The sequence below is a fragment of the Cariama cristata genome, unplaced genomic scaffold (assembly GCF_000690535.1).
Source record: "Cariama cristata isolate BGI_N322 unplaced genomic scaffold, ASM69053v1 scaffold13049, whole genome shotgun sequence".
In the NCBI taxonomy this organism is placed as follows: domain Eukaryota; kingdom Metazoa; phylum Chordata; class Aves; order Cariamiformes; family Cariamidae; genus Cariama; species Cariama cristata.
The window spans coordinates 47652-68393 of record NW_009636427.1 but is presented as its reverse complement, the minus strand read 5'-3'; the positions used below and the strand labels follow the sequence as shown (position 1 = coordinate 68393).

General features: G+C 42.6%; 1 protein-coding gene across 2 annotated transcripts in view; it reads right to left on the bottom strand.

Annotated features, from left to right (window-relative positions):
* Positions 1–20742, bottom strand: part of RHOJ (ras homolog family member J) — a 55123-nt gene that overhangs the window by 33563 nt on the left and 818 nt on the right. Inside the window, exon 2 of one of the 2 annotated variants that reach the window (XM_009707918.1) lies at positions 20063–20180. In XM_009707918.1, the coding sequence (XP_009706220.1) occupies positions 20063–20180 (118 nt within the window). Of the gene's footprint in view, positions 1–20062; positions 20726–20742 lie in introns of those variants that run through there. The other variant, XM_009707917.1, reaches the window with a different exon arrangement.

Here is a 20742-nt window from a genome sequence, read left to right as displayed (position 1 = left end):
CCCGAAAAAAAGGTTTCTCTCCTTCTGCCCTAAGCTTCCTGTTCTTTGTTCGTCACTGGTCCCTCTGGACTGTTACCTTGCTGCACTGTATTATTTTTTCCACACAGTTCCCAGCCTTGATGTTTGCAGTACCGGAAGCTTTTTCCTACAGACCTTATTTTCTAAACATTTGATTATTTTTGTGACCTTCTGGGACATTTCCCATTTCAAGAGCATCTTTTGGAAGACTGATTTGATACAGAGCGCAATAATTCCAACCTGCTCTTAGAAGACACGTGTGTCCACACTGATACCCTGTCTTTTTAATCCTGCAGTGTCCTTCCCCACGCTCACGCCAGTGCTACGTGCAGCCCCAGTTTGCACCCACATGAACGTGGTGCTTGCTTAGAGGCACACTGATTGCAGAGTCAGATGGGGAAGGCTGTTTCTGGACTAGTGAGGATGCAGCCAGCAAAAGCAAAATGCCTCTGTCTGCCACCCAGCTGCTTATGTGCAATGGTTTTAGGGCTTTATCTGTACGTATATCCTCTGAAGGAAGTCTCCTGTATCCTGCACTGTTGGTTTCCTAAGAGGAAAAAAACCTGCTTGGACCAGATCTTTTTGAAGGATTCAAAGTTCCCTCGAGGAATGCGGCCCTGAGCCAAAAGCGTCAGGTGCAGCTGATCCCAGTAAAGCTCAGGGCTTACGAGGGGCTGAGTCGGTCGAGGAGGGTGGAAGGATTTCTGGCTAGAAGCCAAGCCAAGGCAGGCTGGAGGTTCACAGCACTGTCCTATCTGCACTGATTTCTTTGGTGTGTAACGGTCACCAAGATGTGCAGAGGGTGGTTGGGAGCTTTCCTGGTTAAACACAAACTGCAAGTATAAAATCTGAATTGCAGAAGGGAAACATACTTTTCAGCTGCTGGGTCTGGATATATGGGAACCTCCAACATTTTACATGATTTCTGTGTGCCCCAGACAAGGATATTGATGCTATCCTTTAAAAGGCAAACCCTAGAAAGCATGGCTGGCGGGCTTGGCTCACAAAGCCCTGCCTCATGGTCTTTGCTCGTCACAAGTGAAAAACTTGGTCGGTGCTTAGGACACTTCTAGAGTAAACATTGGCAAAAGTCCATGCACCTTTGATTTGGAAACATGGCAAGGGTATTTAAAAATGTTTCAGTTCAGTGAGAGAGGCTGTGGGCCAAGGTACTGTTTCCCAGGGTTTGTTTCCAACCCTGCAAATGTTTTTTAGGAGTTGCCATGTGCCCTCCTGAATTTTCCAGTTTAGCTCTGATGGGGCCAGTGATGCTATCTGGTGTCTGAGCCTGTGTAGAGGGTACGATGCTGGGTTGTTAAAAATGAAACTTACTGGTGCCAAACATAGGGATTTTGCATCATTTGTTAAATACCAGGAATTAATTTGCTTTTCACTTCCACCCCACCACCAAAGGAAACTTATATCTAAACCTTTGGCCCATGGTAGTCTTGGTGGGCAAACCCTGTATAATTTGTGCAAAACCAAAGGAGGAGAACTATCAGTTCCACTCCCTGTAGGCTGAAAAACAAAAAGGTTTGGATCTCTTTAATGGGATGAGACACAAGAACAGCATCATTTCATCTGTACCTGAGTACTTCAGCACAGACACAACTTTGAATTGATGGCAAAAGTGTGTGGCAGCAATTACTACCATGAGAGTTGCTCTGGAAGGAAACACAAAAAATTAATTTAACTCCCTCACTCACCACTGGAAGTTAATTTGAACATGCTATATTCCCAGCACAGTTATAAATTTAAAAATAAGCACAGTCAGGGCTGTAGCTGAAGAGGGACAGGATGGTGCAACTCATCAAAATGTGCTCCAGAATATACTGGAATATAGTTTACAAAAAGCTGCCTTTTCAACCTTATGCCTATGATCTATTTCTTTCTGGAACAAAATATGGTACTTCCAGCCTACAATATGAAGTGAGTCATAATATTGCCGTTCTGCTCCCAGCACAATTGGAGCATACCTATGGTATGAAGTGGGAGAAATATTTGGCCAAGAAGAAAGCTCCAGATTTTTTTTCTATGTATTGTCAAGACATGCTTAATAAATGGAGAGTATTATTTTCATATTGCATAATCCAGACTTTCATCATTCTGGGGTTGTTTCAGCAAAACACGCAAGTGTATGCTTATCTTTAATTAGTTTTTAAGCCCAGATGTCTGTGAACATACTTACGGGAAGGACTTTCCTAATGGTTGGGCTTCCTGACGTGCATGGAGGCAAACATATGCTTACACCTGCACGGGAGCTGAATGAAGTCTTGCTGGTAGATATGGAGGGTGGGTGTTAGTGGCAGAAAGCACACGAGCTTGCAGTACTCTGCGGTCCTTCATCCTGTGTTTCTGCTGTTTCCCTCAGGACAGATTCCAGTGGTCTCTAACGTCCCTCGTGTGGGCACGGACTCAGTCAAGCTGTGAGAAACAGCTTGAAGAGGAGTAAATGGAAATCCTGGCTGCCCAGCTGGAAAGGCTTTGGGGCAAAGGATGAAATCCCCATCCCGGCCATGACAACAAGTGCAGGATGCATTTCAATCCGTGTATACGAACAGACGCCGAAACAAAGAGAGAAGCAATCACGATGTATATGGCTGGCTGGGAAATGTTGTGGCAAAGGAAACAGGGCTTAAACCTTGAACTCTTCCAGGTGAAAAATAAATGCAGGAGCAACTTGTGGGCACATGGGATGGCGGGGGGGCTGCTTGTGGGTAAAGCTTTGGTCCATGACAGAGACGATTTGGCCTCGATTTCTACCCTGTAGCTCTGTGACCCTCCCAATGGCGGTGTTTCCCTCCAAATAAAACCCGTGATCTCTCATGTACTACAGTGCTTATATTGGAGACTGTTTACAGATTGAACTTAATATTTACTTAATATATCCTATTCCTTGATATTAACTACTGTTACTGTTAACTGCAGTGATGCTTGCTGCCCGCAGTGCTTTAGTGATCAAGATCATCTAAATTAACAGTGGTTCGTTTTATTTCTAAGCATTCAATAGTGTGCAATGAATTGTTTAACATTAGTGTGTGTATTATTATGCTGTGCCCATATGTGAAGTGTGTTTTTTGACCAAACAGCCCAGAAATCTCTCTTGCTTTTGATAATGAGAGCTCACAGAATCGGAGAGTTGATGAACATTTGAAGTGTCCAGAGTGTGAAATAATAACAGCCAGCTGGTGCCATTTCAGTGAAGAAAGCATTGAGCAAATGGCAAAGATATGAGTATTAAATCTTGTTTATACCGCACTACTGAGGACCACTAAGAAACTGTTTTGAATTGGTTTTAAGAGGATTTCAGAACAAAGGTGTTTCTCAAAATCTCTGCCCTTTCAGAACAGCAACATTCCTCTGTACACATAGGATATTTGGACTTTGAGTTTGGGAGCAGATTCTGGAAAACAGATGGATTGACCACTGCTGAGACCCTCTGGAGAAATTAAGATGAGAAAACCCTTAGGAAATGTATGTCTCTCTCTCTCTTCAAACTCCTTTCCTTCACTTAAAATGCTAAATTGTTACTGCTGTGTTCATGAGGCAGCTTAGGGTGTCTGAGCAGACTCCCTGTTGATCAACAGAGATTGATGAAGTCAGACACTTCGCAGGATATACCTGGTCAATGTTGGATTGGTATCCAGAAAGCCAGTGCTAAAGTTATCTGGGGGCTGGTTATGGAAAAAATATATGTCTTCTTGTAGTCACTGGAAAACACTAGGAGCAAGTTAATTTGATTCTATGTATAATTTCATCATCATAAGCTTACTATTTGGTTTGTAATTCTTTAGCAAGGTGAAACAACACTTTCAAGAGCAGTCTCAGGGCCGTATCCCTTTGAACAGTCCTTCAGCCTGTGTTGCTGTGTATGTCTATGTTCACTCACTTCAAAAAAGCTCTTTCCTTACCTGAGAGTATGTGGATGATGGCAAACTGCAAAGATTTTTCTAGCAAATTTGCTTTCCTTCATAAACATTCTTCTCTGGAGTTTTTCCCACCCTTGTTTCTTCAGACATATTGATCTCCATAGGCTTACTTCTTCCTAGTTTAAGATCTGTTTTCTTTTAAGCCAGCTATGTATCTGGGAAATATACACTCTAATGTTGCAGGAGGGTAGAGGGAGATATTTCTAGAAATTACAAGACGACAAACAAATAGATAGAAATTCTGGTCTTGGCTACCTTACTATAAACTCAGCCCATAGATCTTTTTTTTTCAGAACTGACGTTTCCCATCTGTCAATAGGTGAACATAAATCCCAGCGTATGTTGAAGAGACATCTGGAGTGTGTCCATTGCTCTCCCTGCGCCAGTGATCATCACCCAGTTACTATGTATTTTTGCTGAGCTAAGGGAATTTGTGGTCTTCCCTCCAAAAGGGTGATTGCAAAAACTGCGATATGTCTAATATCTTCTTCTACAGCTACTAAGAGTCTCTGATACTGATACTCCTGCTTACTGCTTGTGTTTCCACAGCCAAAGGTTTAATAAGCATCTGAAAGAGCCCTTTGATAAACTAAAGGGGAGGGTGCTGAGGGATGCGCTTGCTGCCATCCTGCAGAGAAGACCTTGAGTCTGTGACAGGACTATTGACCATGGAAGAACTGGGAACCTTCAGCAGCTCAGGAAGATGAATGAGGGGATTTGAATCTCTTGGGAATCAAAATGAGGGGAGGGGATTTTCCAAGGAACCTAAAATGCTTGTTTTCAAATTGAAATTGAATGGGGTTCCCAGCTCTACAAAGTGGCTTCAAAAACTCTGACCTAAGTGAGAGAGAGAGAGAGAGAGAGAGAGAGAGAGAGAGAGAGATTTTCTATCCTCTCACATCTGGCCACAGCCTGAGGTGCCCAGACAAAACAGAAAACTCTTCCAATCAACTCCATTTTTTCTACTCCAGGAACAAGTCTATTGTAAGCATGAATGCCAAGGTCCAGGTTTCTTCTGCTCTTTGCATGTTTTTCCAGGTTCGTGTTTATTTTGCCTGATCTGTCCCAACTTTCTGGTTCCTGTTACTGTTCTCTTCTATTGTTGCTGGTGAACTCTGGCCCTTACCAGGATTACGGTGGAGTTGCCTTTCTCTGAACAGGTACATGGGAGATTTTCCGATACTGGAGTACCCCTGCCCCATGCACAGATGGCATCTGTACTCCCCTGCTGATCACCTCTTTTTCTTCTGTATATACTATTAAAAAACATGGAGAGAAATAAAGCTCATTTAGTAGCCTCCGTAATTAACAGAGGTTGCATCTGTGAAATGACAAGTGGCATTAAGACTGTTGTCTCTGCTTAGTGAAAAGCATCTGTGCAAATGATTTGGAGGAAAATTCCCTGAAGTGGAAACTATCGGCACTTTTCTAACTGCTCATGTAAATTAATATAGCAAAGAAAGAAATTTGGGAAAAAAAAATCCCCAAACATATGGTTTCTTTGTAATCTAATAAGTCTTTCTTTGACAAAAATAAATCATACAGTTATTAATATATGAACGTTTCTTTGCATCTCCTGCAAATATATAAGGGGAAAATCGGTATTTCCTTCTTGAGAAATTATCTGTTGTGTGTCATAAATATCTTCATTCTGGTTTCCTGGGAGCTCAGTAGTTTGCACAGAAATGCTTTAAGGAAATTATCTGCCTCTTTCACTTATTTTATTCATCTACTTGTTGCCCTTTTACTATATGCCATGCATTCCTTCACTTCAAGGGTTTCCTGAGTTAGATTTGCTTGGCCCCAGCTCTGTGAGTCTTCCAAAACCAGATGAATCCAGCAGTTTGTGTAAGCACAGATAACCTTCAAAAGGATTGACTAAAAATCTATTATTTCCTCTGATTTCAATATCAAAATGTATTTACCACGATTTCCTCATACTGAAGATCATCAGACTAAAAGCTATGTATTATGGCAATAGGCATAAATATTTACAACTAATAGAGACCACGTCTAATTTTAGGTACCCCCACACACCACGCTCACTGGGAAACAAAACCAATCTCTTTCAGATTATGCTTTCAGCTCTTCTAAGGAAGAAAATCCATTAGGCCTCGTCAGTAGTGCCTTCTTATTACCTCTGATGGCTCTGTTTTCATTCTTGCCTGACAGCTCACAGCAGGAGCACATTAAAATGGCTTGCCCATATAGGAAATTTGAAATTCAATGGTCCTCAGACACTCTAAATGAACTTCCTTAGGTCAGGTGTAATTCATACTAAGACAGGATTTTGAGCCCTCTGCTGAGAAGCTCTTGGGAAGGGCAGACCATTTTAGCTTCTGGCTTATGGAACTTCATATGGTATGAGCTCCCAATCAGGTCCTTTACTGTATATTTCCTCCATAACCGACAAGCAGCATCACTAGAATATGGCCATAGACACCTCCCTCCACGTCCACTGGGCACCACGGCTCAAGTCCTTGTCCCAGTGTGACTGACTTTGGGGACCACTTACTGGAGCAAGATTGTGTTTGGCAGAGGGAAGATGTACTTTGAAATCCTTTGAGAACGCTTGGGCTAACTTCCTTCTTCTGGAAATCAAACCTATGTGGTCTTATTAGTTAAAAACGTGGATTTATTAGACAGTAATGTGATGACAAAATTTATCAAAGAAGAAGAGGAGGAAAAAACACTCTGCAGGTAGCCTGTACCAGAGAGATTAAAGACACAACGAATGACACCAGTTCAAAGACTGTTTTCTCTTCTACGTGCTTGCCTGGTTCTGCCATTAGGTTTGCCAAGACTTGCCAACCTCTCCCTGCAACTGTTGCAGCTCTTCGTATTGAGAGAGCCTAAAACCGCACCTGATCTCATGCTGTTTGAGGCATTTTCCTTGGAAATTTTTGTCTTTGTTGTACAAACATTTCTTCTAGAGGAAGTGGGAGTAAGTCTGCCTTTGAATAATAATGATTACAGTACAATAACTGTAAAATGGACAATAACAGTAACCAACTAGAACTGGCCAGGGGGATGATAATTTAGCTTTGCAACAAATTCTGAGGTTTTACAATTTGTTTTTGTTTTACAATGGAATGAAAACAAAACCTTCAGATATTTTGTTTTCAATTTAGGTCTTTCTTGCTGCACTGTCAGAAATAACCAGAGGGCCCTGGACCTCAAGAATTTGTCCTTCCAAGTATTTAAAAAATTCTTCAACTTTCATGAATCAGCATTTTCTCTTGGTGGGATAGTTCATCAAAAATGCTCTGGCCAGAACTTTTGCTAACCCCAAAAGTTCAAGATCATGAGTCATATCCCCCAAAACATAGTTGTTACAAGTCACTTCTTTTATGGTTTATGGATTGTTTCTGGACTGTCTTCTCTTGAACATACCTTTCCCTTCCATCCTTTAAGGATGTACATTTGTTTCCCACCCTCCTCCAATTCTTCTCTCCTATTTTCTTGGGTTTTTTGTGTTTCTCATGCAGCTGCTTGGCTTTTTTGACCTTCCCTAAGTTACACACAAGAAGCAATGCTGAGATAATGCTTTTATGGTATGCTGTGGCAGAGGTTTGCCAGGAAAGGAATGGTTGCTGGATGGTCTCTGCAATAGATAGCAGTCACTGCAGGGTGGTCCCACCACCATCCTGCAAAGCCCTGTCTGGCTGCTTGTTGGTTTTCACTCATGTTGGACAGCATTTTCCATCGGGCAGAGCTGACATCTGTCAGAAGGCAAGAACATCTGCTCTCATGCCCTGGCCAGCGGCAGCCCTCGCCAGCTCAGCAGCGCTTGAGGAAATCAGAAGAGCCACACGGTAACAATTATCACTCTGTTCTTGTGGGGCAGCCGCTATGTATGCAATGTCTGTGGTTTGGTTTTGGACTCAGCTGGCTCAGAGATGGCTCTGCAGGACCCATATCTAGTTCTGGCTAGCCCCATGCCCCATGCTGCACTCAGGCATGCTTTGGAAAGACAAATTGTCTTTCTTTTTCTCTAAGATTTCAGGTGGGAAGACCCTACTCTTTGAGAAAAAAGCAATGTGGAAAATAAATACCAAGAAAAGGAAATGCAGCTATTCATTCTGAAAGATGGAGGGAAACGTAGAAAGAGGATCAAGAGCTGGAAGGACTTTAATGTGATGGAAGGTACAAGGTGCTGTCTACTCACGCTATCTTTGTATGAATTCAACTCACTATGACATACTGTGAATGCTCTCAGCCAGGGACAAGGCTCCTGTGTTCCCTCAGGAGCTTCCACCCTGTTGGGCATAGTCTCAAAATACTGTTTTCCTTGCAAAATTGTTGCAAGACTAGTTGTGGTGTTTTTGTTTTTTTTTTTTTTTTTTTTTAATCTCTCATGTTCATGCATTTAAATAGAGGGTAAGGGGAGAGGAACCCAGTCGGGAGCACCATATGGAGATGACACAAGTTATTGCTGTTCCACCATTTTCTTGGCACAGATTTTCTTTGTCAAACATTACTTCAGATTGGGGACCTCATTCTGCATTCACACTTCCCATTGCATCTTCCTTCCTTGGAAGCATCAGGAGAGACTTATGGTATTGCTACAAGGAGCTCTTTACAGGAAAAGAAATAAATTGGGCAATATGCTTAAAATAATGGAAGAATGAATTATTTCACCATTTTAGCAGTTTCCCAGGAGGGAGAGCAAAGGGAGAAAATGCACTTAACACTCTAAAATATTAAAATAACAAGAACCACAGCAACCTCACCCCTCTGGACTCAAACCAAACTGAATCGTTTAGGTAAATTCCCAGCAGACCTCCAAGTGGCACACTCCATCAGAGAACATTACTATGCATGGCAAGGGAAATTGTCCATATTAACGATATCACGAACTGGTTCAGCTAATTTGGAGTTCTTCTGTAAGGCCTGGTTTCTGGTAGATTAGCTGAATATTTTTTGGAATATGAACTCCTCTTTTAACGCTGAGTTTGATCTTGTTTTCATGGATGGTATTCCTGGAAAATCACTTTCTTAAAGCTGTATTTCACATATATTTTTTAATGAGAGATGTTACTCCCTTCTATTCCTGGAACAGGCTTAAAATATTCCAAGCAGTAACTAGAAGACAATGAGATGAAGGGAATTGTACTTGATTTTTGAGATTTACTGGTTATATACACAGGACAAAGTAAACAGCACTGTGAAGGTAAAGGGTCTTTCTAAGAGATTAAATAAGAGCATACAAATGCCCTCCTAGTTTTTGTTCATGCTGATGGCATATTTTAATGGCAAGTTTTCAGAGAGCTCAAAAGGGATTAAACTAGACAGAAATTACAAGCAATTCTATAGTATCCTTTGTGTTTGATGTAGCTGAAAAGGTCTATGTGTAGTTATAACTAAACAAAAATAAAGATGCAATTACAAAAGACCTCTCTAGAGGCATAGTGATATGTGCATAGACCCTGAGCCCTCAGTGAAGCTTGTATGCCTGTATGGAGCCATTTGGGGAGTGGGATCATACAACCCAACCTGTCAATAGCAGCACTCTTGTCCAAGCTTGAATGGACAACATGAAGTCCTGGGCATTCCTTCCACAAGCCATTACTTGATACATATAGCATAAAATAGATAGTCCTGGGAGGCACTTTCAGTGTGTTTGTTCTAGAGCTGAGATTCCCTGGTGCAAATGCCTCACCTTTTAAATGAAAAATCAAGTCTCTGCATTTCTGCTGCTCATCAGGGTCTCAAGCAACTGGGCCCCCAAAATTAGAAAAAGTAGTTGACTCTATGCATAATTACTGGGGGAAAACATGCTGAGGTAAGCTAACCAGTTCTGAAACACAGCTAGGGAGATTGCTCAGAAACCAAGAGTGTTTGAGACGGGGAGGTTCTGGCCTTTGAGGACAGAGCTGCTCACAGCATCTGGATGGCTGCCCGCTCTGGAGCTGGAGCATGAGACAATCTGTGAACTTAAAACACATTTTCCAACCTTATGGGATTTTCCTTATGGTCTGTTCTCAGCAAAGCAACACTATTATTGTAAATAGATGCTCTTTTTGTCCCAGCTCCCAGGGGATAAAAATTAATGTTATGTTTGAACATGTATGTTTTCCCAGTCATTGCTGAAGCTGTTCTTTTCCTTACAGTCTGTAGAAAGCCGAGCATTAGCAGATACTGTTAATATCATTACTTCCAAATTATAGCTGGATGACTATGCCAGAGAGTCTTTAATAAGAGACGTGGCCTCCATCCCCTCAGAATTGCAGGGGTTGGAAAGTAGCCTTAGTGAGTCATCTCAGGCATCCTCCTGCACTGTGGCAGGACCTTTCTGTCCAGCCCCGCTGCACAGTCCTCTTTAACTCTTTCACATACCTAAGTGCTGGCTCCTGTGCTCATCACTGGGACTGCTATTTCCATGATACACTTGCATACTGCGCAGAAGCCGGGGTAAGGATGCTGGTACAGTGCTGTGCTGCTCATCCCCTGCTTCTCCCAAGCCATCACCCTCCTGACTGTGCCTCCTGTGCCACTGTGCTTGGGAATATTTTTACAGCTGTCCACCTCCCTCCTTTGGGAGGCTGTTTGTTTTTGGTTTTTTTCCCAGTGCTTCTCCTGTCAGTGAAGGTTTTTTCCAGCCTTCTCTTCCCCTGAGGCTGGTTGATGTATTTCATATTTATGGATTCATTGCTGTGCCAGCCTCAGAGGCAGAAAGGCAACCCTGGGGCAACCCCACTGCTGGATTTGCTGGTGCACTGGACTCACACTAAGTCTGGGGAACTATGCTAGCTGAAGTATCAAGCTCTCATGGTCTTTTATGCCTTCCCTTTCCCTGGGATCCCAAATGCACCACTTTGGTTATGGGGACTAGCTGGGGACACCATTTCCCAGCAAGTGCCAAAGAGTGTAGATGGCACTGTGTCGCCCAAGACGCTTCCAAGCCATCTTACCTACTCTCATATGATGACTTTCCATGCCCACAGTGATATCTGTTTAAGAAGAGGGTTTTGCTCTTGGTCATAAATCTATGAATATGCACACTACAGAACAAATACTAAGGAAAAGCCATCACTACATAATGAGATCTGCATCTATTTCAGGCAAAGATGGTAGCAACCGCATGATTGGATTGTGTCATTGGGTCCTCCCTCATGCTATGCTCACCTGACTCTGTCCTCACTGCTGAGGCATGTGATGGTGCTTGGGATTGCAGTGAGGTGTAATGATTCATTCGCAGAATTGGGAGAGCTTTCCTGTCCACCTGGGTACATGGGGAAGTCATTGGCCGATGAATGGCGCTTGAGCATTTTAGCACATGTAGAAGTTAAATCAAAGGTCTAGTCCCTGCATTCTTGGTTTGAGTGAGAGACTTCTGAGTTTGAATGCAAATAATGCTAGATAATAAATAAGGTACATCAATATTTTTTTTTTTAGCTTTTATTTATTACACATTATTTTAAAACCTACTTTCCCTAACCTTATCTGAGGAAAAAAGAGAGATGAATACCAGTTCATAAGTCCAGTCTAGAATTTATTCATTCAGTGCCTCTTCAGACAAAACTCGGGGTGACAATTCATAAAGCTTTCATTCTTCAGTAACTTATTCCCTGACTTAGCTGGAAGACCCATAGCTTGGGATACAAGAATGATATATCTGACAGGAGACTGGTGAGTGATCACTCTTAAAAACAGACTAGAGATATAATAACTTGGATCTTTTTCATTGCAAAGATAAATAATAATTTGACAGGAGATGTCATTACTGTTTAATGACTTTGTCTGAACAGAACAATTGGAGGAAATATGTTTGCTCTTCCTCATCCCTTCCCACTTCCATGATGTCATTAGGTCTGGCCATAACAACTGGAAAGTTAGAGCATAGGAAAGGCACTGCCTGCAGGGCAAAATATACACAGTGATGCACAGTAGCAACAATATGTATCACTAGTAAAGACATCAAGATATCATGTTTTATCAATGAGAAGGAAGTTTTAGTGAAAGCATTTTGCATTGACTTAATCAGTAATTAAGCCATTGTAACGGTGACTTAGTAAAAACTCTGCTGAAATGAAGTTTGTACATGTCTAGGAATTTTGGTTGCTTAGACTTCGTTACTAAGTTTTTGTTTTTGTTCCCTACATGTGGAGCATCTGCTGTTGAAAAGCACCTGCCTGGTTGTCAACACGTACCTGGCCTGGGACCACCTGTAAGTGGATTTGCCCCCTGGGGTGGATGGCTGGCCACACGTTCTGAGTTAATTAATGACTTTAAGATAGTGGATGTGATTCTTAGTTCAAGCTGTAGAGATTGTCTTTCAAGAGCCAGAGGCCACAGTTTCAATTTTGGTTTCCTCAGTTGATGTCACCTTCTGCAATGTTACACTGATTCAAAGAGGAGAGAAAGACAGACTGTCTTGGAGGAGTGGAGAAGAAAAGAGTGATTTTCTCATTGTTTCCACTGTTAACCCTTTTCGCTCTCCAGACAAATCTCTCCATGTCTCTTTGCAGCAGTCCATTGCAGCATAAGCAAAATTTCAAAATCCGTTTGCCTGTCTACATGTCAGAAGAATAATTCCAAAAAGACCCTTTCTAAAGCACTGAGTACAAGAGTGCTGGATTGGGCCAAACTCAAAGTCCAGGGAGTCAAGCCTTCATCTCTGATGTAGCAGTGAGCAGATTTAAGATAATTTGCCATTCATCAGGCCAAACTTAGGTCTTATCCTGGCCTCTAACAGAAGGTGGTGTCAGCTCACATTTTATTATCTCTTGCAGAAGTATTTTTCGTTAGCTTATGATAGCACTCAATCACTCTGATACCTTCCCCAATCTCCCTTTTTGCAAACCTTGTTAAAATTTTGTCCTCAGTAACTTTTGTACAGTGATAAGTTCCTTGGTTTATTCGCATACCTTGCAAAGAATATTTCATTTTAAGCCATTTGACTTTCTCATCTTTCTAACTCATTCCCTCAGAACTGTGGTTGACCTTAAAACTCCCTCCCCATCATTCTACATCTGAACCACCAATACACATTCAAATCATCTAACTCCTTGCTTAGTATTCTTTGTGTTTCCTATTGCCCTTCAAACACCACATAGCTAATACAAAATAGTAGACAGAGGGGCTTAGGTGGAATTTAGACTGCCTAAGTCTGGATAAAGTAACATGACTGCTTCATCTACGCTTCAGATTCCTGGCACTGTCCTTCCTGATGTGTGTGGTAGTTTGCTTATTCTCTACATCTAGTTTTTAGACTGCAAATGTTATTCATGGTGCAGCATTATCCCCTGCTGTGCTTGATGCACAAGGACATCCACTGACTGCTGATACCAGATGAAGAAATCAGTTCTCTGCATCGGGCTGCAGCAGCTCTGGGCTGTCAGTTGGGTCTTGGGTGATCAGCAAGATGCTGGTGGGTATGGGAGGGATTGGTGCAGAGCTCTTTTGTGTCTCTTTGTAACATAAAGATTTTGTCGGTGTAAAATCAAACCAAGAATGGCAACAGTACAAAAAGAAGCTGTATGACAGAGGCAGAGGCAAAGGTAGGAAGCAGCTCAGGTGTTGCACGCTCCTCCCCAGCCACAGCTGCATTTCAGTAGTGCCAGGGGACAACAGGGACTTTGTCACCACAATGCTCAGAGCACTGCTGCAGAAATGATCTGCCCTGATCACAAAACATGCACAGACCTCTCTCTGTCTCCATGGGCTTCAAGTGGGTTGTGCACCCGCAGGACAATACAGGGATGTGTGTGAGGAAGAGATATGAGCGATAGTTATCTCAAGTCTTCACATACCGTAAAACACCTTCAGAAGGAAAAGGTCTTAAGACACTCGGGGATCTATACAGTGCCTGTTTCATCTGAATGTGGAATAACCACGGTGATTCAGGCAAAAAGCACCTTTTTGGTATAAAGACTCTCTAGGTATAAAGACATCTGCTGGATGTGAAAAAGCCTGAGGATCACTAGGTCTCCTCTGGCTTGTGTAACAGAGGACACAGGATTGAACCTTCTTTGGAGAGCCTAAGAATTAATGGTTCTGTAAAATTTATCTTCAAAAAAGCCGGTCATGAAAACCTTTGAATTGCACTGATGGTGCCAGAAATGAAAACCTGGTGAACTGCAGAACAGAAAGCTGTTGTGTTGTACATTGAACATTTTATTGAGATCTTTGGTTTATTCTGGGTGATACCGGGGAAGACTGGCAGAGAAGTCCTTTCAGCTCTTGAAAGGCAAAATGAACATGTCTATTCTGTGGCTGCTAGTCTAAAAAGCCAGATCTTAAAAGAGTCAACGCTTTCTTGTCTCAAGGATAAAGTTCAAATCTGTATGTTCAAAATTGGATGAACATTAAAAGGAAAAAAAAACCCACTGCAAATATCCATGCAAATAAACATCACAGTTCTCTTTCAGTGCTATTTATAGCTCTTTCAGTTTAATGACCCCAAACATCACATGAAGAGTTTCTCTAGTGTGCTAGCAAGAGTGCTTATAGGAGACAACTGTCTCAAGAATGTGGTAGTATGAAGACTCCCACGGCAGCACCCATGCAGAAATTCCAAATTTCCTTGGGCAGTGTCTTCCTGTCTAATAAAGTTTCAACAGGGGAAAAAAGTGATGGCATAGGGTTTAACTCATTGCTCATACACCATGGCAAGTAGAGACGGGTTGAAACCAGTGCATTAGCAATCAATTAAAAATAACTAGCATATCAAAAGTGTGGACAGATGTGCTCTTGTGACTGCAGATGGAGAAATTTGGGATGTTACAGCTCCCATCTGGTTTCTGACATACCTTGGCTGGTTGTTCCTTCCCTATGAGGAGAGGCTGCAAGGTGAAGCTGCCTGGTGCATGGTCTGCGGATGGTGTCAGAGTGGTCCCAGTTTCCCTTGGGTGCTCCTGCCTGCCCTAGGACTGAGAGTGGCCAGCCATGGGCAGCCCCGTGATCAGTGACAGCCCACTCCCAATCGCTCTCTTTCGTGGGAAGACATGAGGAACAGGGATTTGAGTCAGTACTGTGGCATATGGGCAGGATACAATAGATCTATGGATTTGCACAGGTATAAGTTGACTGCTCTGGGCAAAAGGAGTAGTACTGCTCCTGTGCCAGTAAAAATGCCAGAGCAGAAGACTCCCTTCCTGCATGACTTGCCTGGCCAGCAAGGTTGGGATCACTGTTCTGCGAGACTGATGAGCACTCCAGTCTACTTCAGTGCAAAGTCAGACAGATCAGATTGAAATCATCACTAAAGAACAAAAAAATGTGTCTCCTAACAGTAATTAATGGCAGTCGTCTTCTATATTGCTTTTAATTTACAGAGCTTCAGTCATGGCTGAACTATTCTGTATGCTATTCATTAGCGGATCACATGCCACTGCTAATTTTTTTCAAATGGATTCACTATTTATAAATGTTCACCAGTTTGTGCCGACGCATGAGGGGAGGGAGGGACATATTTATACCATCTACTTTGTGTCTTTGCTGCAGATGCTTTACAGCTCTCCTTTGGAGGGGCTGACTTCTCTCTCTCTTTTACCAAAAATGCAACTTTGACTCCTAAAGCATTCCAAAGCATTTGTATGGCATTCACCTATGTGCTGTGCCTAAACTAGACAGTTTAAGACATATCACTCTCTTCTTAGCCTTCAACCATCTAAAAAGTCCATTCACTTTTCTCCGCACAGTGGGCTAAGTTAGTTGCACGGCCCTGGTACTGCTCCCCAATCATTGAGGTTTTTTACATAGAAAAAAAATACACTTTTAGAATAGAATAGAATAGTTTCAGTTGGAAGGGACCTACAATGGTCAACTTGTCCAACTGCTTGATCACTTCAGGGCTGACCAAAAGTTAAAGCATATTATTAAGGGCATTGTCCAAATATCTCTTAAACACTGATGGGCATGGTGCTTTGACCACCTTTCTACAAAGCCTGAATATAAATTTTAGGGTGAATAAATTCTATGCTAAAAATTGGTGGGATTTTTAGGGTTCAGAAATATCAAATGGGATGCTCGGTCACTGCCTAAGTAACAAAGAACATGCATCTCCCTTCTGTGTTTCACAGAGCAAACCAGTTAATTTTGGTACCGTTAAACCAACTTCACTAGTAGTTGAATTGAATTTTTTTGTTGGTACAACCTCAGCCCTAATTAAACATTTATAACCTCACATAGTTAGACACAATACAAGTCACCCTGGCTGACAGACCTTTGCTCACGGAAAATCAGCATTTGATGTTCAAAAGACGGAATGGAACCAGCATGTTAAAGCCTCTACTCACTATCCAAACAGTCCCTATTGTTACAGTTATTGCCAGTAATATCCTGTTTGTCTCTGGGATAGCACTTTGGTTTGCCTGTCCTAGAAATAACTATTTACCTTGTGGCTGAACCCTTTCAATGTGGGACTTGGAATTTCACCAAAGGCAAGGAAACCTACTCAAGACTCTAGCCTCCAGAAAAATCTCTTCAAAATGTCTTGAGAAATAACCAGACTTGGAAACTTCCACGCATCCAACAAAAGAACCCAGTTTTGTATCCAAATAACAAATTTGCCTTCCCCATCTGTCTGGCATTGCTGCTGACCCTCCTCTATATCCATTACATCCCAACCCTGGCAACAGGCACTGAACAAATTCATTTTTGTGGGCTGTGGGTGAAATCTGTGGCAGAATATTACTAGTGTGGAGCTAATAGCTGGTTTGGACTTTTGTACAGTGCAGCTGTTGGTGAAACACCAACAGCCTTTCATCCCAGGCATTGCCATATCCGAGTTGTCAATGCTGTGTGAGATATCTGCAGGAAGCCTGTTCCTTCCCAGGGTGAAATCCGTGTATTGCCTTTGATTTTCTTAGAGGCAAGCTGGGCCTAAATTTTATAAAGTGATTTCAAGCCCTTTCATGTGACAGACACTGAATAAGTACCATACAAAATTAATACTGTTGGGAGCTTCGCCCTTTGAAATGCTGGTTGCTTCCTCTGGGCCACCCTTGTCAGTATGTTCACCTGCTTCACGTGTGCCATGAAAACCTGCCCAGGGAGGGAACTAAAAAGATGCAATGCATCGGGGCAAGCAAACGTGGCTGGTGCTGTGGGGCCATGAATGGTTAACGCCTTGGCCGCAGCAGTGGTGCATCTGGAGCTTTTCCCAATGCGGGGCTGGATAGTATCACTGTCTCCCCTGAGTCGCTGGAGACACGGCACTGAGAAACTGCTCTGAGATCACCACTGGAATCCTTGATTTTTAATGCTTCTCCTCCTCCCTACTTTTTCCATTAGAAAGAAGGAAATTGGTAAATGCCCTGGGACTCACAGCCAGGTTGTGACCTGGTGAGGCAAGAGGAAGCGCTTGCTAACACACCGCTGCTGGTAATAATGCCTGGGTGAAAAACCTTCAGTGGAAAGTGCAGCTTTGCAAAAATCTGCAGCAATTAATTGCTTTTGAGTGTTTCTAGCACGGGAGAACTGAATCAAATGGTTTCAGCTTGTTTGGGAAAGCTGAAACATTTGATTTTAGCAGAGCAAGGGCAGGGGCAGACAAACTAGTTCCCTGGGGTAAATTCAAAAGTGATTTTCCAGAGCCTCAATCATCCTGCAGGATCTACCTGTGTGTGAAGCCTCCCTGTATGCCATGGTGCCTGAGGTACCACCATGCCCATGGTAATGCTGTGCCCATGGTAATGCTGTACCCATGGTATCACCATGCCCGTGGTACCGCTGTGCCCATGGTACCATCGTGCCACCTCGCTTCTTGACCACAGGCTGCCACGCAGATAGATGTGGAAGGGGCTGTTGTCACAGAATATCCTAAAGACTGTGAGCCCAGGGGCAAGCTTGCCCGAAGTGAGCTCTTTTCTCTCTCAATCCCCACAGTATTTTAGATAGGTTTATGTTATACTTTATGCCTTGTAATATTTTTGTGTTATATGAGTGGTTTTTTCCAGCACTTTGCTGCAGAAGTCGTTTCCACTGCTCAATTCTGTGTGCAGTGTTGTAGTGAAATTGGTTTAGTAAATGATGGGATTTCTCAAAAAAATGAAATTCTATTTTTGATCAATGCTAGTTTTGACCACTGCCACTGGACAGGGTTTGTCTCAGAATAGCATGTTAATATAGAGAGGTATTTTTTCTCTTATCTTTCCGAACTTTCTCATAAATAAAATGCTTAGTTTATATTTATGTGCTATAATAGTTAGGAAGGAAAATAAGAATAGCTGGAGATATTTTAGAGGTCTGAATCTTCAAACCCTGAAAATGTAGCTTGATTTAAAAGTGCATGCATACTGCTTTTACCTGGGACCCTAAGGAAATAAGGATCGTGCAGTGACACTCTTCATCTTCCAGTCCTTCTCTCCGCCCTCCTCTCCCTCTGTAACTTTTGAGCCCACTGGCAATTTCTCCCACTTCTGACAGAGAGGAAATAAAATCAAAACAGGTCCCTGCCAGTCACCTGCAGTTGGGTAGGGAAGAGAAACTCAGAGTAGTGCCCCCACCAAGTGCCAGCCTGCCTGGCTGGCATCGTTGCCTATGTGTGCGCACGGCCCCCGTGTGCACACGTGTGCCCCCATGCTTACACCAAAACCACGTGGCCCACAGGCATACATCGTCTGGTACCAGCTGTTGTATGGCTTTTTCCATACGTAGAGGTATTTGTAGGGCATGGGAGACAGAGAGAGAGAAGGGCAGTGGGTGCTGGGACCAGAGTATTAATGGGAAGTGAAGCTGTAAGGGACAAGTAGATCTCAGCTTGTCATGGGAAAGTGGGTGCTGTTGCAATATAAGGCATAAATTCATGCAGCCAGGCTTCCTTAGGGTTTTTGGTTCATTTTCTTGATCTTGTCTGAGTAAAGGCTTTTTTCTAAAGTGGTCGGTCAATCTATCTGGTGGGAAGGGTAGAGGAAAGAGAGCGTTGCTTGCATTAGAAGTGATGCTGCCCACTCTTGTGGAGGAAAAGGTCTTCACATTTCCATGGATCAGATTCTGCAATTACACAGCTTTCTTGTTTGGCCAGTTCATCTGCTAAACCTGACACAAAGCCAGAATGAAAACAGAGATTTTCCCATTACAGAATCCCAAATCTATGATAAGCCACGCCATGAAAATTCAGTTTTTAAGGAGGTGGGGAGAGAATGAGGGGAACTCCAACTGCTGCTGCAAGATAAGCAATGAGTTTTGCAGTGCTTCTAGAATCTGTTTTTCAGGGATCTCATAAACAACAACTACCATAAATCAGAGGAGTAGTGAGAGAAGAAAACCAGCAGAATTTGGGAGAGGAAAATTTAAGCAGAAGTTTGAGTAACAGCTTTAGCCTATCACACCATCTGCGTGATAACTTTGGACACAGCTGGGTAAAGTAAGTAACTGCTACAGAAATTGGCCTGTGAATATTGTACTTAATCTGTAGGTCTGTTTTGCACAGTGATGCAATGAACATCACTGATGATCTTGGGTTGTGTTCGTACTTTTTTCTTATACTACAAATTCCCTCACTATAAAGTACTCAAACCAATCACCACTTCTGCTTTCCTTACCATCAAGTTATATTACTAAAATCTATTTATAGATAGAGTAACAAACATCTCTGAAAGGAGAGTTAACTTCTAACAGCACCGAAAGAGACCATGCTGGTTTTCTTATAGCTTACTCCTTAAATAGGATATATTCTCAAGGATTACTCCTTAAATAGGATATAAATATTGTAATTTATGCATGATTTGCCACAAGGCACAGATCACTGATAGCATGTATTTTTGTGTATGTATATATATACATATAGTCTTCATAAGTGCAGTCTACAAAGTTCAGAACTTCAGAATTTCAAAACCAAACCAAGAATACGAGTTGATGGAGGCTGAATTATTTTTTTGTCCCCAAAATCTGGGGGATTAAATTGCATCCCTAACACTGATCTTTTGCCAAAACCAAAAAAATCAGAAGCAAACAAATAAGATCTCTGAATAAATCCTGCATTGCCCCAATTGTATGAGCTGCCATCCAAGCTGCCTGGCTACCATCCAGGCCTGAATCACATTCCCGAACAAGAAGTCACCCATGCATCCCCTTTGAACCGTCCTCTCCCCTCCTTGAGATTCCTTTGCCTCCCACCTGGCTCTCCCGCAGCTCTCAATTAAATTTCTTTTAAATCGCTTTCTTACCTGCATAGTGGTCAAAGACAGTGGGGACGTACTCCTCTGGGAAGGCATCATTGGCATAACTCATCAGCAAACAGGTTTTCCCAACTGCACCGTCCCCAACCACCACGCATTTTAACATCTTCTTCTTGTTATTGCTGCTCCCGTCAGTGCAGTTGTCATCTTCTTCCTTGCAGTTCATTCTTGCTGCTGCTGCCGCTGCCGCTGCTCTTGCTGCTCCCGGGACTTCCAAGTGCACATGAAGGAAAAATGAAGTGTGATTGTATTGACTTTTCCTGAGTTTGGAGGGGGTGGGGGGGGGCAGCAAATCTCAAACTCAGGAAATCATACTAATGTTTCCAGGCTGTCACAGCCGCTTCTAACAATTACCAGATCAGTCAAGAGAATCATCGAGGTGAATAAATTAAATATACAGAGAGGAATATCATAAAAAAAGCGATCTGTCCTTTCTCATTCGCCCGAGTCAGGAAATCCTCATCCTGCCCTGGAGTTCTCAGTATTTATTGCAACTTAAAAAATATCAGCAGCCTGCGGCTTTGATTCGTGTCTCCCTTCTTCCAGCTTGGCCGCAGGAATCAGGGATTCCTGTTAAATCCACTCCATTTTCCATTTCATTTCTAACATGGAGGAGAGCCTGGAGGTTTTTAATGGAGTTTTTTCCTTTCTTTCTCCAGCTTGCTGTG